General features: G+C 40.9%; 1 protein-coding gene across 7 annotated transcripts in view; it reads left to right on the forward strand.

Moving 5' to 3' along the window:
- The window catches only part of gramd1bb (GRAM domain containing 1Bb), a 102,024-nt gene that overhangs the window by 14,381 nt on the left and 68,593 nt on the right, over positions 1–19,050 (forward strand). For 4 of the 7 annotated variants that reach the window (XM_061827321.1, XM_061827322.1, XM_061827323.1 and 1 more), the window contains 2 exons: positions 6,539–6,628; positions 9,919–9,945. In XM_061827321.1, the coding sequence (XP_061683305.1) occupies positions 6,539–6,628; positions 9,919–9,945 (117 nt within the window). Of the gene's footprint in view, positions 1–6,538; positions 6,629–9,918; positions 9,946–18,761; positions 18,799–19,050 lie in introns of those variants that run through there. The other 3 variants (XM_061827325.1, XM_061827326.1, XM_061827328.1) reach the window with 3 other exon arrangements.

The raw sequence follows: 19,050 nt of genomic DNA on the forward strand, positions 1-19,050 counted from the left end.
CTGAGGGCTAATTTGGGATTAAAATTGTCTGTCAGAGGGGAAAAAAATGTGAACCCTTGAGCAGACAAGAGACATGACAAGCACTTTGAGAACAATAAGAGATAGAATTTAATAAAGGAGACGGTGCAAATAGAGGCTGACGGCTGTTCTCAGAAGTGTCTCCTATTTCTCTTCAGGCAAGGTCATACGCGCACACATGAAAAGGCCTTTATCACCTGTCTCGTGCAGCTGGCGTACCCCCCCCCCCGCTCCATCCACCCCCCGACCACAATCATCTTACTTTGTCTCACAGCATAGTGATAATACAAATAAAGAGAGAGAGAAACAGTCAGCCTTCTCGTCCTGGCCTAAAATCTAAACATTGCATGACATTATAATAACAATAATACATTATTTTAAAGCAATGATAAATGTTTTTCTAACAGTGTGTTGAACTTTTGCTGATTCTGAACGATGATCCACTCATTTTTAAACTTCTCAGTTTATATGCAAACATTCGGAGTACCAGGAGTTAATTGGATGTTAATTTGCCTTGAGGATGCTCATGGGAAACTACAGAGAAGGTCAGAAGGAGCTACATTGTGTCTTTGTAGACCTAGAGAAAGCCTACGACAGAGTACCAAGAGAGGAACTGTGGTACTGCATGCGCAAGTCAGGTGTGGCGGAAAATATGTTAGAATAGTACAGGACATGTATGAGGACAGCAGAACAGTGGTGAGATGTGGGCTAGGTGTGTCAGAAGAATTTAAGGTGGAGGTGGGACTGCATCAGGAATCCGCTCCGAGCCTCTTCCTGTTTGCGGTAATAATGGATAGGCTGACAGATGAGGTTAGACTGGATTCCCCTTGGACCATGATGTCCGCAGATGATATTGTGATCTGCAGTGAAAGCAAGGAATAGGCGGAGGAACAGTTAGAAAGATGGAGGTATGCACTGGGAAAGGAGAGGAATGAAGATTAGCCGAAGTAAAACAGAACATATGTGCATGAATGAGAGGGGCGGAGGGGGAAGAGTCAAGATCCAGGGAGAAGAGATGGCAAGGGTGGATGACTTCAAATATTTCTGGTCAACAATCCAGAGCAATGGTGAGTGTGGTGAGGAAGTGAAGAAATGGGTTCAAGCGGAATGGAACAGTTGGCGGAAGGTGTCTGGTGTTCTATGTGACAGAAGAGTCTCCGCAAGGATGAAGGGCAAAGTCTATAAAACAGTGGTGAGGCCAGCCATGATCTACGGATTAGAGACGGTGGCGCTGAAGAGACAACAGGAAGCAGAACTGGAGGTGGCAGAAATGAAGATGCTGAGGTTCTTGCTTTCATTAGAGGGACAGCCAAAGTTGGATGTTTTGGAGACAAGGTTCGAGAGAGCAGACTTCGATGATTTGGACATGCCCAGAGGTGAGAGAGTGAGTATATTGGTAGAAGGGTGCTGAGGATGGAGCTGCCAGGCAAAAGAGCGAGAGGAAGACCAAAGAAAAGGTTGATGGATGTGGTGAGGTAAGAGATGAAGACAGTTGGTGTTAGAGAGGAAGATGCACGAGATGTGTGATTGGAAAAAGATGACACGGCGTGGCGACCCCTAATCGGGACATGCCGAAAGGAAAAGAAGAAGAAGATGAGTACCAGTAGTTAATTGGATACTTTACAAGCGTTGCTCTTGTGGACAGTATGTGAATTCAGAAATAGATCAAACATGAAGTATTGAAGGCTTACTAAATTCATGATTTGAATCGTATTACTGTAGGCTCATACAAGTGGTTAAATATTGGTTATTTTTAATCTGAGTGGTATGAAATGTCACTGTTCAACTGGGCACTACGTACATTTGAATCTGCAATGCTTTTGTAATGGCCATTTTTTTTTTTCATATCTCTCAATGTTCATAGTGTATGAGTGAGTGTATCATTGCAGTATGTGTGTAAAATCATGTAATACTCCTTGTCTGGGGCAATATTGTGAAATCCTTAAGGACAGTGCTGAAGAAAATGCATGTTTGCCCAAACTTTATTGACCTGCTGTATCTAATCATTTCTATATCTTTTTTTTTTAATACACAATCTTAATTTCAAATAATAATGCAATCCTTAACCTCCTATGAAGCATTTGAGATTTATTCTTCAAAACTATGTACCACACTAATACAAATGACTTGTGCAGTACAGATTTGAGAGATGGAAGTGGATGATTGAGCACTTTGATTAAACGTTCATTCGCCTGGAAGGTCGCATTAACCACACAATAACTGAAGTTGATTAAAAGCCTCACTTGACTGACTCACTTTGTGAGTCAGGATTGCCAATCACTTACCAGCCTGACGCAGCGGCAGTTTTGTATTTAGTAAAAATTAACTTGGTTTAACAGGCAAGGCTTTAACACGAGGATCCAGCGTGAGCACATTTGGAGTTTAAGGACTTCGTCAATAAGTTCTCTTATGGAAAGCAACCTGGAGGATGTGAAGCGAAACCCGAGCAGGTGATCAGCCGACGATCAGTTTGTTTAACTGCATTATTGACTGAAATAACTTAATACAGTATTTATCATGTTAACAGCATAAGTTAGACAATGGATTAATACATAATTTTTTAAAAAATGAAGGCAGATGGGCACGGACGCATCCCAGTGAGCTGACAAATGTGATTCTCAAAATAGGAAGTGGATCCACTTATGTTTGACTCATATTCGGAAACCAAAAAGAATCATGTTGCTGAGTACCTTTTGTTAATTTAGGTGTCCACGAACCAAACTACAGATGGTTGGTCGTTTAATTTATTTTTATATCTCGTGGTCTTATGGTAACATTTCTATTTGAAAGTTCTGAACTCCTTGTTTTGCTGCCTTTGTTGTATTGAACAGAATAAAAATATGTGGAGGGCCCCGTTGTGGGTGTACTGTAGCTCAGTTTACCTCGTTTTCTACTCCTTCGGACAGCAAACCAACTATGACTGAATAAACAAGACCACTGTCGGTTTGCCACTCGACAGTACTGTAATTTCTCAAAAATAATGGGCAAATTTTCAAAAAATATTTTCTTATAGTAAATAGAGCGCATTATATTTAGGTATAGATGAAAAATCAAAAATACAATCACATTGTATAGTTGTATACAGGTACATAGTGTGGTAAAAAACGTTTACATATACATTTCGATATGATATTCGATGTCTTATGTTACACATTTATCTATATTATGGTAATGTGCGCCCCCCAACCTGAGCTCTCAGAGCTCCTCCGGGAACTTGCATTTTACGATTATTAGCGTAGCATGCTTGTTGCTAGTGCACCAAAGATCACAAATGACTGCCCATGAGTTTGTTTAAACTTCAACTAAGACAAAAAAATGTCGACTACAATGGCTATTTGTGCAGCTTCTTTTAAAAGAAATGTCATCACCGGTGCTGAAGATGCCGGCAACACGGAAGTCATGCTGCAGTCTGAAACAACAAATAGCTCGCCTCAATGGCACATGCACATTGTTATTAATGATTGTTGTACAGATGTTTTTTTTTTTTGAAAAACAATACAAGTACAAACCTAAAAAAATATAAATGCACATCATTCCTAATATTCTGAGCATATGGGTAGCGGCAAATTGGTGGTGCGCATTGTACATTGGTAGAAGGGTTTTCCTGATTTATTGTTATTATTTTTTTTATTTATTTATTTTTATTTTTTAGGTCAACTTTGTGGGTGCGCATTATACTTTGGGGCGCATTATACTCGAGAAATTACGGCAGCAATCAGTTTTACACTTTTTTTTTTTTTTTTTCTTGATCTCTTCTGGGAGTGGACGTCAATGTCGTGTTATATGGGTTACGCCTTTCTTGTCATCATGTTCAAAGTGCTATTGCATTAATTCTACACCACCCACTGAATAATTTAGTGAACGCCAACACCGTGTTAACTTTTATCCTGTTTTAATGCTAGCAAACTCATGCTTGAAACTAACTAAAAACACAGCTACCTGGATTTAATCACTCTTAAAGAATAGCAGAATAGCAACATTTGTGGTCATTTTTGTTGTGCAGCAGCAGTTAGAATTGTCTGACTGATTTGGAAAAGGATTTACATGATTGGGTAGCAAGGTGACAACTGGTTAGCACATCTGCCTCACAGTTCTTCGATCCTGGGTCCAAATGTTCTTTCTGTACTTGTGTGGGTTTTCTTTAGCTATTCCGGTTTCCTCCCACATCCCAAAAACATCCTCCATAGGTTAATTGAAAACTATAAATTACTCGTAGTTTTGATTGGGCTAACGGTTGTTTGTTTATACTACACGTGCCCAGCAATAGATACTTTTCACGTGACGTCGGGAGTCACATGACTTTTGTTTACGACACCATACTGGATGGCAAAACTACAATACAACTCGCTTTTTTTTGTGATCTTTTTGCGAATATTGGCATGCTTATAAGTGTGTTATGACCTTTTCATCATGGTATTTCATTGTGTGACTTATGGTGGTAAGAACAGACAGAAAAAGGGGTCTGAGACTTCAGGCATTGTTTACCTTTTGCTGGGCATTCCGCTAATTTACCGTGGTATCCACCACACTTGTTACATATCTTTGGGCTGTCAATATGCCTACTGGCACCCGCAGTGAAACTTTGCTTTCCAGGTTTGCGGTGGATAACCTGAACTTCGTGGATGTCGCTAGCCATTGCCTTTAGCTGCACTTTTGCTAACTCGTGGGAGCGGGCTATGCCGATTGCTTTTTTTCCAGCGTGCGCTCCGCCCTCTGGCTGAGTAACTTTTGGCGCACACTCGATGAGTTGCTGGCGAAAACTATGCAGTCTCTGATCATCTCATCGCCGCTGTTTGTGTAGTTACAGTCTTTAGCCAATAGCTTGACTTCTGTCACAAAGTGCTCACATGACTCGGTTACCTTGCGCCTTCTCGTGAAACTTATATCGAGCAAATATGGGGTTTGCTTTCAGAGTGAGGTAATCTGAGAATTTTTCGTAACAGGTTTTTATCAACTTATCTTCGTCTCCGGTCAGTGTCCACATATTGGCGACATCCCGTCCTTTTTCGCCGATCCACAGCAGGAGGAACTGCACTTTTCCTCTTCAGCTCTGTTTTTAAGCGGTCCTTTGAACATGAGTTTGAGGTGTTGCTTGAATCTCCGCCACGGATCTGGTAAATTGATTGAGTCCTAGTCCATCCTCGGGCTTGGAACACTGAACGTACACCTCCATTGTAATCAATTCGTCATCATCTTTCAAGATAAAAGATCAAACGATAACCGTGGCCAAAACGTTACAGTATACACTTATCGCTTCCTAGCCATGATATGTTGACACGATCTTGCCGTTCAAAAAGGCGTTGTAAACAAGAAACTATGTGGTCGGTGTGGGGTCGATGAAAAGTATTTGTTTGGCGACCAGTTCAGGGTGTCCCCTGCCTCTCACTCCAGCACACCCTCATGATTTTAACATAGTAGGGTTTTTTTCCCCTTAATAACTTACAGATAAAACATTCCTGTGAAGTATGTAACGCAAAGCTAAACCTTTTCAAAGTACAATGAAGTAAAAGGACACAATATCTGCATGAGAAATGTTCTGCATACACCCGCCTGAAAAGGATGGCAACAGTCTCAACCATTCCAGCTACATCACTCAACCATAAAATCTTTACATTGTTGTCTTTTTAATCTTTAACCCGGGCAGCGAGGAATCTCGTGACTGTCTTGAACGTTGACACCGCAATTAGGATTTTAGTCTCCTATGAATTGTTTCTTTTTCTTACCAAATATTTCATGCATAATTTGAGTTTAACACTATCACAGTATCCAAAAGCACAAAAAAAATAAACATTTACATTATAGAATGTTTTGTTGATGGAATTATTGTGAATTGTCTTCTGTTAAAGACTTTAAATAACAATTAATACAATAATTAATATGTAGTATTTCCTACTTTTGAATTGTTATCTCAATTTGATCTTTGGTGGGTGGGGGTCTGCACAAGCAATATAATCATAGAGATCTTGTAGCCCCCTCTTGTGTCAATTCAGCATATGCGCATGTGGCAAACAAAAATATCAATATGTTAAATTGCCAAATTATTTTGAATAATGACTACAACTGATCAAGAAAAAGATTTCCAACCTTCCTACAATGTTTAGTTCTTTTTTTTGGGGGGGTGAGTTGTAATTTTGTTTTCGAGGCATCTTTGGGTTTGCAGAGGTGTCACATTATTATGCACATCGATGCGTTTGTGTAAGTCAGTTTAAATAATTTGTGGCTCGGACTTGAGCTGATTTAGCCTTAGCTGCAACACATTTGGAGCAGCGTGATGGATAATGCTTCGCTTTTGCCCCGCGGGACCAAAAATGCTGCGCCGCAAAATAACCCTACATTAATAACTAGGACAAGGTGTAGTGAATAATATTTTTGCTGTCCTACATGTTACATTTTTTTTATTCCCCAGCTGTGCTTTTTTTTTTTTTTTTTTTTTTTTTTGGCAGGTGCAAGTAGGCTTTATCATCATGCATGTTCTTTGTTAATAAATGGAAAATTAACTCGGGTTCTTATGTGACCGCAGCAGCCAACAGAGCAGCCAGCAAAGCAGCCAACAAAGTAGCCATGAAGATGACGCCACTCGCTTCCTGACTCCGTTCATCAGAGAGGAGAGGTGAGTTCTACGTTTGAAGTTCTTTCGAGTGTGTTTACGTGCTCTTCGTATCTGAGTCCTCTCCAACTGGAACTCATGTTGCTACGGTTTCGCGAAAAGTGTCATCGCTAATAATAGCCACTACACGGCTAATCCTGCCACATTTAGAGATGATTTCCTAAAGTGTCCACGAGAGGGCACGTTCTTTTTTTTCCAGCCATGAAAGGAAAAAAAAAAACTGGGGAATTTACCAACATTGTCTCAATATAGATTACCTCATTTAACCTTTTTCACATAGTGAGTATTTGAAAAGCAAAATGTAGTGTTTTCTTTGTCATTTCTGCCGACTGTCAAGAGTGTGTTTTCAAGATTTTGCTATGGTCCGATGAAACCTGGGTTGGACTTTAGAGCCATAATTTGTTTGGCCCAAACACAACACTGCTCATCACTCTACCTAAAATAAAGCATACTGGTTGCAGCCTCGTGCTCCGGGACTGATTTTCTTCAAATGGGACTGGGGCTTTATGCAAGGAAAAATGAAATTATGAACAGTTCTCAATAGTAAGATTTTGAGAAAGAAGAAAAGATTTTTTTTCAAGTCTCCATGTGCCCTGCGATTGGCCAGTTCGGTGTACACCCCTTCCTGCCTGTTGACAACTGGGATAGGCTCAAGCACTCCCCGCGACCCTCGTGAGGATAAGCGGCAAAGAAAATGGATGGATGGAGTTTTACGGATTTTAAGTTACATTAATGGTGTAAAAAGTTTTAAAATGATTTATCTTAACCCAGAAAAACCTGGCATTTGAACAGGGGGGTGGATTTTTTTATTTTTTTTTTTAATCCATCCATTTTCTTAGCCACTTATCCTCACAAGGGTTGTGGGCACGAGGCCGGGTGCACTCTGAACTGGTTTCCGGCCAATCACAGGGCTTACAGAGACAGACAACAGTTAGCTTCACAATCAAGTGAAATTTAGATTCTCCAATTAATGTGGATTTTTTTATATTCAATGTAAATGGTCCTAGCATAGACCATTGGGGCACCACGCAGAATTTTTTTTTAATATACAGTAATGTTGCTTGATATTAGGCCACATTGCAGCGTAAATATTTATTTTGTATTACCAGCCAGTCTTCGGCTCAATCCACCACAAACCAAACCTCCACTTAATTTTTCCGCGCTCCTCTCGACACGTTTCTTTCCGGGAGTCTCTCCTCCTCCGCGCTGTTCTGCCACCGTCCCTACTCGCATGAACTCGGACCAGCACCCGTGGAATGCCTGGCTGCTCTCCTCTCATCTAGCGAGAGGCGCTCGCAGCTCCTTGCAGGGCGAGTGGCATTCTGTGGCCGGCTTTAGAGGGCACGGAATGTCATGTCTCCTCTGCAGGTAAAACAGCTGCATGTCTGGCGAGGAGGGGGGGGGGGGGGGGTAGCTGCACTGCTGCCTGTTCCGGACTCTGCCACCCCCGTTCCTGTCAGTCTCGTTGCACTCTGGTGACTTTTTACCGTGTTGCTTCATTTAGCCTTGTAGCCGCAGTGAGTGCTTTACGTGCAGATTTATTTTCTGGTGTCGTCACAGCAGACTGCCGGCTAATTAGTGCTGTGCTGCTCTTGCGGGGCGCACTGCGACGCTAAGCCAGGGTGCCGTCATTATCAGGAATGGCTTGCGCTCGCGGAGTCCCTTTCTTATAACTGCACGTTACGGCTTATGTAATAACACATTGTGACTTTGCAAAAATATGACTCACGGCTGAAGATGACGCAGCATGCGATCTGTGAGGTTCGTCGGGAGGTTTGATGCTTATGTAACTGTTGTGAAAGACGGTATTGCAAATGGACTTGGAGTTAAAAGGACTTACGAAACAATATGGAGTGACTTGAGGTGGTTATGTGCTCAACCCCTTCACGTTAAACATACATGTCACACAACACAAAATCAAGTAATCACAACTGAATTATTGTTGTGAAATGTGAATTTGTAAATAAGAGTAAAGTCAGTTAATAAACACAGTTGACAAAATGCAAAGATACTGCTGGGGTTGCTTAAGCGGACTTTATATACTGGTAGTTTTCATCCGGTTTGCAATGGAGGACTGAAAAAAAAATCACCTTAAACTGAATTTCGAGTTTCTTCTAGTTGCATCCATTTAGCCTGAATGGACCTTTCCGAGGCCGATCTTAAGCTCCGACCCCTTAGCCATGTCCCACAAGCTTTCAAAATAGCGATTGAACATAACATGTTTGAAGTCGATTCTCTATCGCGTATTCCAGATAACAGTGCTGTATATTTTTTGCCAAATGCGTCAGACATCTCCAAGAGAGTTCTACAGAGAGGTCTCAACTATTTCACGCAAGGATATGCACACATAATTAAGATTTTGGATGGAGCAGGACGCATTGTCAGAGTTACAGCGAAATGTTGGTGATCGATGCAAAAAAATTTCAACGCCTCACAAACTTCATATTGAAATCCGACAGGATAAAATAGTTGAATCGTACTGCGCATGTAAAGCATGGTGAGTACTTTTTACTTGGAGAGATCACGAGTAATATCATTGTAGTCTTTACAAGTGAGCGGGTGTATTCATTTGACTTGGCTCGTAATGGAACCCAGTGCTCGGTCTTAAAGGTCCGATGTGATACAAATAGGCAAATGGAGATTTCTCGTGCATGACATCGCGCATTTACGTATCTTTTCGGCATAAAACATGACAGACTTCATTCAGCAGGTCAGTGATGCACTAACAAAGTGAAAGTTGTTCTCCTGCAATGTATAAAGCTCTGATAATAATTCACTCAAACTCAGAGAAGATACTTCTCCCTCACTTACCTTCGAACATACGGCCTTGTGTTTGTTGATATTGTCCACATGTAGTTGTACGTGCGCTCTTCCGCGAGCCTTAATCCATCGTAGATACTACGTCAACTGTGTTTTAGGCTTTGGAAAATGAATCAAGTGGGCCCCTTGTAACCTAGCAGGATAGCTTTCATCAGAATTGCACGTTCCCCAAGCTCATCTGAGGACCATTTTGTTCGTGACATTAACTTTTCCAAGCGCACGCTGCTGACAACTAGCATTGCTTGTGGGACAACATGGCGGCCAGGGGTTAAGCGAATGCGGCTATCTGATTGGCTATTATTGTAGGAGTGATTGACAGGTCGGAAAGGTCCATTGCTTTAAGACACAATAAATCCAAATTCAATTCTACAAAACTATAAAAATGACGCATACCTTGTCAAAAGCATGTCTCTTACACTTCTGATGTAGAAGGATCACGTTCAAATTGTTTTTCTACTTGTGTTTGTGTGCAGGTCTGACAGTGCAGCTGACAAAATCCGGTGAGTGTGCATCGTGACCCACAAAAACAAGTGTGTGTTGCTGCGTTTGAACCGAAGTGGGCCAGAATGGGTTTGCCTTTTACTGCTGTCACCCCATTTGGCCCCGGCTCTGCGCTACCGTCCTGTGCGTGACACACATTCGTGGCTTTGTGCGTGACATTCTATGTGTCGAAATGTGCTTTGGCTGTGGACTCAATGCAGTTGCAAGCCACGGAATGCCATTGTTGGCTTTGATTGCTGGAACAACACAAACAAGAGGGCTGGGGGGGGCGGGGGTGAGCTGTGGATGCAGTGCTGTGGAGGTGTGAGTGCGTAAGGCAGCAAACTCGGGTCAGCTCCCACGCAGATGTATCCAGAGGTATCCTCGTGATGGGGTTAAAGTTGAAAAGGTGGGTAAAGACGCGATTGTTGAGAGACGATCTGAGGGGAAACTTGTGGTTGGCCTGGTTTCATTCAAAAAGTGATGTTTTAGCGCTCTCTGCTGGTCACATTTATTACGATAGTGACGATACATGTGAATGTGTTCATATGCGTATGTTTGGTGCTGTAGTCAGGAGATGTGAGGTGATATTTTGTATTTGCTGTGGCTGTGTGTTCACTCTGGTTTGTGCACGTGCGTGTCAATTTTGGTATGGGTTAGTTGGTCTGTTGTGTGAAATGTGTGCTGAGCAAGCCACCAGGTGTCTCTGTACTTCACTGCACAACACACAAAGGATTTTGTACTGATATTCAGGTCTACTCTGACCAGAAACTTCATTATCAAGGTTAACACTATATGGATGACGATTTGACCAAGCTCTGTGGTGAAAATTATGTATTGTTCGTATTTTTAACATTTTTTTTTTTTTAATGAGATGGAAGAATTTGTTGCTGGGTGTTGCGAACTAGTTTTCACGCTACTGTTGCACACCACAGCTCAACAAACTAGTTGAGAGTGAATCAGGAGGGCCTCTGCTCGTCACAGCCAATCAGGACTCCTCCATTGCCTCCATTTGCCTGCAAAATTCAGTTCATCAACAATCCTTCTATGCAATCACATTTTGAACGATCGCTATTTAAGTGATTTTATTATAGCCATTGCTATTTGATACTCTCAGGATGTGTATTCATGTGGTTATAGTTAGATATGCAGTGGGTAGATGTAGCTATTAGTGAAAATGTATTAATCAATTATTTTAGATTGCTGTACCTTGGGCTCAGGCCAGTGCATATAAAGGAGAGCAAAGTTTTGGAGTTTAGTTTGCAGCCGGTTACGGTTTTATAGAGCTTTGCTAAAAGGAAGTATTGAAATAATTTCATAATTTTCATTGATTTACTGTATCTATAGGTTCAGTAAAGAATGAACACAAAAATGCCGCATCAGCAACTCGGTACCTCCACTGTGTATGGAGAATTTTCATCTGCATTACTTTGAAATAATGCGGAAAGTACACACATCCTTTAGGATGGCAAGGGAAAAAAATCTAAATATAGTGTCAAATATGAAGGTAATACACAAATTTCAAAATTTCATTGAAATAACTCATTATACTTTTATTGTGCTGTATTTCTGTGATAATATGAAGAAACTAAATCTCTTTGTGATAACGTGGGCTCATGCAACATCCATTTTCACGAGCACACTTCTGAATATTGTATCTCGAAATATTCCCTTCCCTGTTGGTAATTAGGACAACCAAAATGAGTTTACGGTATCGACACTATATTTATCCAGCAAATTGAATTTGGATTTCCATCTTACGTTTTCAGTCAACATCCGTTATGACCTCAGCGCAGGTACATAATGGCTAAGTGTTCCACACACAAAGATTGATTACTTTATTACATCAACTGAAGGTCTAAATAATGCATGTTGACGCGGCTGCCCGCTAGAGTACCAAGTTGCATCCAGTCAGGGATATTAATGCTCCTACAGGGGAGTATTTATTTTAAAGTGTTTTTTTGTGTGTGTGTGTGTTTGTGTGTGTTTGTGTGTATAAATGTTACTTCTTTGAACTGTCAGGGGTCATTGTGACGGTGCTATATTTGTAGATTTCGAGCAAAAGATTTGTCGTCTCGGTTCTTTTTTTTTTTTTTTTTTTTTTTTTTTAAAGTGTTGTATGTAACGTCCTCGCTGCTCTTCCGCCGTCTCAATTGCAGGATTATCGATCTTTGTCTGAGGGTTGAGAGATGTTTGCTTCCACCGACGGAGGTCAGCACAATGTGATCTTTCGAGACCGGAGCCTCACAAAAACACGCGACGTGCATATATCGGGCCATTGTTTGAAACAACAGTGCCGCGTATTATGGCCACAATATATTTGACTGATTAAGCAATAACCATTCATTTTGGACGCCCGTTGTCCTCATTAGGGATGTACTCTAGTTGAGCTGGGAGTAATAATTTAAAATTCTACTTTTATTGTAATGTCCTGATATTCACGAGGAACACGGAAAAAATACAATTACTTGATATTCCTTAAAATGTCAAACTTACAAATGATTTGATCTGGGGGGAAAAAGTACACCATCACATGTATATGATCATGTGGTGAAAACTTCCCCTGCTCTGTCATTCCAGATGTATAATGCCAACGTCGTTCTTCGACACAAATCTACTACCAAAGGTGATTTTTCCATTTATAGATGGAATTCCGTCTTTTTAAATTGCACAGATTTTTTGTGGAAGTTCACGCGAAACGACAAAAATACTTAAATCAACTGGAAGCAAGGATAACAAACTTTTCCATAGCTGGTACATTCGGATGTCGGCCCAAGGCCAAAAAACTTCATCCCTTATTTACGTTCACTACTCCCAGTATTGAGAGGCAAGATCCACCAAAACAACAAACCCCAGTTGCAGACGAGGTCGTCAATAACGAGGTGACAGTTCAGAAGCAATTACTTGTAAAAAAAAAAAATATCTGTATTATTTACTTATGATGAAACATGCGTTTCAATCATTTACAAAAACAAAGAAAACATTTTTGAATGGATACAATATGCACTCTATGAAAGCACGCTTGCATGCCATGATCTGAATTCAATTTAGTGGTTTACTTAGTTGAATTTGTAATTTTTGGGGGTAAAGGTATGCACCTAAATAATGAACAGTCATATTGTGTACATTTTGAAAACAGAATGGCATTTATTTATAGATGTACTTGATATATATAGATAAATTGCACCTTAAAATTGGTGATCATGCTTGCAGCCACCATACCCCCTGCCCCCCCACAACCCCATGGCTATTTTTCAGTCTTTTTTCATTCCTTCAAATCACATGCCTGTACTGCTTTCTCATTAGATGTTGTTTTGGTGCCATCTTGTGGCATATTAAGCACAAAGCTTATCCTTTTTCTAAAATGCTTTTATATGTGATTTAGAATTACATTTATTCGCTACACTTCTGTTTTAAGCGTGTGAAAGCTAGTTTTCAAAAGTTCCTCTACACAGCTTTTTACTGTATTAGAGATGATCAAATATTAAAACTGAAACAAAAGCAGTTTTAAAATATTTTTGTCCGTTCATAGCTAAATCTAATTCTCATGTATCCATGAATGCCAGGAATACATTGAAGTCTTCGATTTACTAGATTTTTTATTTTTTTTGTGTGTCATTCACTTTTTTTTGAATGATGGCCCAAAATTGTATCCCATTATTTTTATTTATTTTTTTTTTTCTCCATATTGCTCAATTAATTTCGGAGTTAAAATTCACATAATGTTGTTATGGCAACCTGTTTTTTTTCCCCCTTTCATTTGCATAGTGCATGTAAAATGTCGCTGACAATTTGAGGTCACCAGGTTGGATACATTGTTGTCTCAGCGCCATTTGTCATATTTTTGCACCTGAGATGTTTACAATATTTTAATTACCCAGCTCTCTGTTGTGTTACACCACTGCAAACTACAAGCACAAAGATATAATTTTTAAGACTCAGTTACATTGTCAATCAAAACAAAATTCTGCAAAGTGCGACTCATCCAGTTCATAGATGTCATTCAACGGTACAGGTGTACCTAATGAAGTGTCTGTCGAAAGCAGTTGTTGATGCTCAAAAACATCTGCTGGAAATGAAAATGTTTGGATCCTCCTCAGTCAACACCGTTGCACTCGCCCAGCCGGTCCAGCCGCAGCTGCACACGAGCTCAGCGTGATGTTATGACCGTGATGTAAGAACGCGTCTTGGTGAAATGAGGTCACGGGCTTAACCGGGGGGGGGAGATATGTCTGCAAATGATGAATTTGGTGATACGGACAAAAACCGAGTTTCATCTGCATTGCTGCCCGTCGATGGGAAGGGGGAGGAAGAGTGTGTGTGTGTAGTGGGGGGGGGATGAAAGGAGGTGAAGGACCACCCTTATCGAGCATAGCCATTCTTCGCGAGCCTACCAACGGGGCCTTCCCCTACACACACCATAGTCGGCCAGCCAATCAGCGCACTCGCATCCTTGCGCCGTCCTCCCTCGTGCGACTGCTCATCCATGCCTCAGCGGCTCACATTTGAACTGATGAGTTTGGAAACCAGGCCGGGCACCCGCCTGAGAGGCAGATCGGCTCTTTGCTCGTTTCACGTGTTTATTTGACGGTGTTCGCGACACGTTTAAGACTCCTTCTCTCGACGCGTTTGCGCTGAGACAGAAACGTCCTTGCCGTGTGGACGTTCTCCCCGTTTCTAGTCGCGAGTTTTGAAGAATCAGGTGAATCACTTCTGCGTCCTCGGGACTTGTGCTCCAGTGCGAGCTGATTTTTATTATTATTTATTTTTTTGCTTGTGGAGGCAGTGAGGGGATTCATGAGACTCGGTGATGTTTTTCGGAGAAGTGACAACAAAAGAGCAGATTTGAAGTGATTGAAGAGAGGCCATGAGAGCTTCAACAGAGGCCAGGATGGTGTCTACTTGTTCGCCATGCACAAACAGAAGGTCAGGTTGGATTTCTGTCACTTTTATCCGGGTGCTGTATTGTTGGTGTGACTGTATTATTAATATCAAGATTAACTTGAGTTGTAATATTAAAAAAAAAAAAAAAAACAAACATGATGTTGATTTATATGTCGGTTGTTGTTGCCATTTTGGCACCACTGACAAAAGTAGATGAGAAGTGTCGCTATTACTTTATAGTGATCATTCATTTCCTGTTGGCATTTTGGTATTACGTCTCTGTCAACTACTCTGCTACGTCAAGTATTGCTGAGATTTATTTTTAGATTTGTCTATGTAGATCAGATGTAATTTTTTTTTTCCCTTGATTTCATGTAAATTACCTTTTGGCTGTTAAATCATCCTGGTAGTGATCTCTACAATGGATACAGATTGATCTTTCTTTACTTCAAACACCAGTCTGGAAAATACTGCACAATACATCAAAATGAGTGGGATAAATTCTGCACGAGATATTCATTCAAGGGAATCATAATATATATATATATACTGTAAAAAAATATGAACTAATACAGGATCAGTGTTGGTAAAGTTCATTTTCTATGCAGACGAGTTCATAGTTCAGTTCAGAATTGCAAAAATGAACTAGTTCAGTTCATAGTTCACCAGTCCAAAAATGAAGTAGTTCTTTCTTTTTCTTTGTTTTTTTTTCATTGATTGATTTATTTGATATTGTATGTTGCTTAGAAAATGGATGGACAATGCTGAAATGCGATTACCCTCCAAATATTTCCACCCATCCGGTCCACACTTGTCGCCAGCTGCAGCTTTCACCCTACAAAAGCATGACAAAAAACACATTTCTTGAATTATGTTTTTAAAGGAGATATTAAAACAGGCGGCACGGTGGAGCAACCGGTTAGAGCGTTGGCCTAACAATTCTGAAGACCGGAGTTCCAATCCCAGCCCCGCCTGTGTGGAGTTTGCATGTTCTTTCCGTGCCTGCATGCGTTTTCTCCGGCCACTCCAGTTTCCTCCCACATCTCAAAAACATGCAACATTAATTGGACACTCTAAATTGCCCCAAGATGTGATTGTGAGTGCGATTTGTTGTTTGTTTCTATGCGCCCTATGATTGGCTAGCAACCAGTTCAGGGAGTACCCCGCCTCCTGCCCGATGATAGCTGGAATTGGCTGCGGCCCTCATGAGGATAAGCAGCTCAGAAAATGGATGGATGATGGCGGCATTTTGAGGGCTACTTTATGTATTTTTCTTTTAGGTTTAATTCTGCAGACATTATCGTCTCCGCAGAGACAGAAAAGTATATCTGTGATTTATGATCTACAGGACAGTAGCTGCTGTCCAACTGTGTACACGCACATGCCCAGAAAGTCCAAATGGTAAATTACCAGCTCGTTCGTAGCTCTGTCTTAACATGGCATCACATTGGAGAAATGGAAGAGAACATGCACTTTTACTTCCACTCCCCCCCCCCACACCCACCCCCACCCCATTTGTTCTGCAGCCAGTACAGACAGCAAACCAGTTGGCAACTATTCCGTGCATCCTCTCCTGGTTTCTGACCAGCAGTGAAATGCATTCAGAGCAGTTTTGTTCATATGAAAAATCTGCACAATTCTTCATGGTGGAAATTTGATCAGTCAATGTAACATCCCCATTCCTGGTACATTGCTTATTTTATGTAATTCTCTTCACCTTTAAATATATTCTGTATTATTTATTCCTGACCCAGTTAGTTTCTGCCGTTTTGTTCGTGTTGGTTAATGCTTCTGTTTTTCCTTTTTTTTTTCCCTTATGAATTGATCCGCGCATTATGTATTAGTGGACCACATGCTTGCATTCAGGCCCCGACTGCTGAGTCATCTCAAGGCCTCTGGTGACTCACTGTGTAATTCACAATTTGTAAGTTCATCAGCAAATGCTGATGATGCTCATGTTTATGTATTCCGTACATACCATCAGGTCACAAGTTAATGCACTTTAACATCTCGTACTCACTCACACACACACACACACCTGTCTACGGCAGTTGCATATCCACTGGGACGAACTTTAAATCGACTGAACCACATGAATCATGGTTTTCTTGACTGGACTGGTTATTGTTTTGATTTTTTTTAATCTTGTGATGATGAGCATCAAACTGCCCAATTTCAACCTCTGATGCATTTGTTCCACAACATATGTGAACAAAAGGTACTCAACGTTGGCGTTGTCCTTCGTCACCAGCACGATTAACGCACCCTCCAGATCCTCAAACGTGTTTCACGAGGATATATTTTTTATGTAGCTCGCCTCCTTGGTCAAAGAAAAATATCCTTCTTGTCTGGGTTTTGTTTAAGTACCGTAATTTCCGACCTAAAGAGCGCACTGGATTATAAGCCTCACCCAGTACATTTGCAAAGGAAATACCTTTTGGTACATACATAAGCCGCACCTGTGTAAAAGCCGCAAGTGCCCACATTGAAACACGAGATATTTACAAAGAAAGACTGTACACAGAGAGTTTAACGCTAGCGCCGCCACGCTAACAGATCCAGTTAAAAAAAAAAAAAACATACTGGTAAAAATCACTGAGACACGGCACTGCTTGCATCGCACTAACGGGGCTGGACCGGTCAAAGTGGCTTCCTTGGCACATATATTCCACCGGTCTCACGCTTACCTTTCCCGCTCGAATGACCCCGAGAGTTTTCAAAGTTTTAATACTTTAGCTTAGCTTAACATAGCAACAACATGGCAGCACGAACAGGGCTGGTTTAAAAAAAAAAAAAAAAAAAAGGACCGGTGAAAAACAGCCACGGGAGCTATACAGTAGCAACACAGTAGCACAGCACTAAAAAAGCCAGCTAGAAAAAAAAACATACCTAAATCACTGAGACATGACAGAAACACATTAGTGTGATTGCTAACACTAGCGCGGTGCTAACAAAGCCAGTTAAAAAAAGATGTAGCAACAACACAGTAGCGCGAACAGGTCTGGTTAAAAAAAAAAAAAAGAAAGAAAGAAACATACCGGTTTGAAAAAAAAAAAACAGCCGCACCAGCAACACGTTAGCACTGTGCTAACAGGTCCAGTTTAAAAAAAATACGGTTAAAAAACACTGAGACACGACAGCAAAACGCTAGCACAGTGCCAAAGCTAGTGCAGCACTAACAGGGCCGATTAAAGAAGAAAAAAAAAACATGGCGGTAAAAGTCACTTCCTCGGCACATATATTCCACTGGTCTCACTCTTACCTTTTCTGCTCGAGCGCCCCTTTTCAGTACAAATTAGCCGCATCACCGCATAAGCCGCAGGGTTGAAACCGTGTGAAAAACGTTACGGCTTATTGCCTGAAAATTACAGTCATCACACAATATTTACAATATTTTACATCTTCAGTTTCACTGGCAAGCGTTAAATCCACTAAAGATGTTGACGAGTCAGCGACTGCAATGTCAAATGTGTTACTGAGTTGTCGCTGCAAAAAATATTAATAAAATAAAATAATAGTAATAATAAAAATAAAATACATGGAAAAAATAGGTGAAGGAGCATTTGAGGTCCTGTGGCCGCAGTGATTAAATGTTGCACGTGGGCGCCTATTATTGAGTCACTGACACTGAAGTGAAAGGCCTGTGTTACTTTGTACTCTCCATCCAATTCAAAACACACAAATGCAATTCATTTTGTGTCGCATCTTACTCAGCGATGACGGAAAATGTGGGTTTTGTTCCTCTGGCGTTATCACTGAATATGTGTTATGATTCTTAGAGAAATGTAGGTCATGATATTATAGCAGTATCAATCAAGAATTTTTATCCTTTTGTTTAAATGTTCCAGTATTATGTACGCATCCTATCGAGGTTTTTGCTATGTTTGCAGGAGTATGATTATCTACCAAGGCCTCTCACTTACTTTTTTGTACCCTCACTGATAGGCCAAGCAAAAGAAGTGGAAGAAACTGATATGGAAACCTCAAAGGTAGGATATTATGATACTCCACGCATTGAGCAGTGACGCAACGAAGCAAATATTTGGACTGAAACGCAACATTTTGTCTGGCGTTTTGAGTCTGTGCTCGACATTGATTCTCAGAGTGTGGTATTAGTAGCTAACAGTGTATGTGCTCCCTCTAGTTGTACATGAATAAAATGGTTGCCAAACAACAGCTCAGGAGCGGTCAATTTGTTGGCTATTTAGACATCAGTAGAGTAACTTTAACATAAACTTAGT

Source organism: Syngnathoides biaculeatus, chromosome 8, assembly GCF_019802595.1.
Source record: "Syngnathoides biaculeatus isolate LvHL_M chromosome 8, ASM1980259v1, whole genome shotgun sequence".
NCBI lineage: Eukaryota > Metazoa > Chordata > Actinopteri > Syngnathiformes > Syngnathidae > Syngnathoides > Syngnathoides biaculeatus.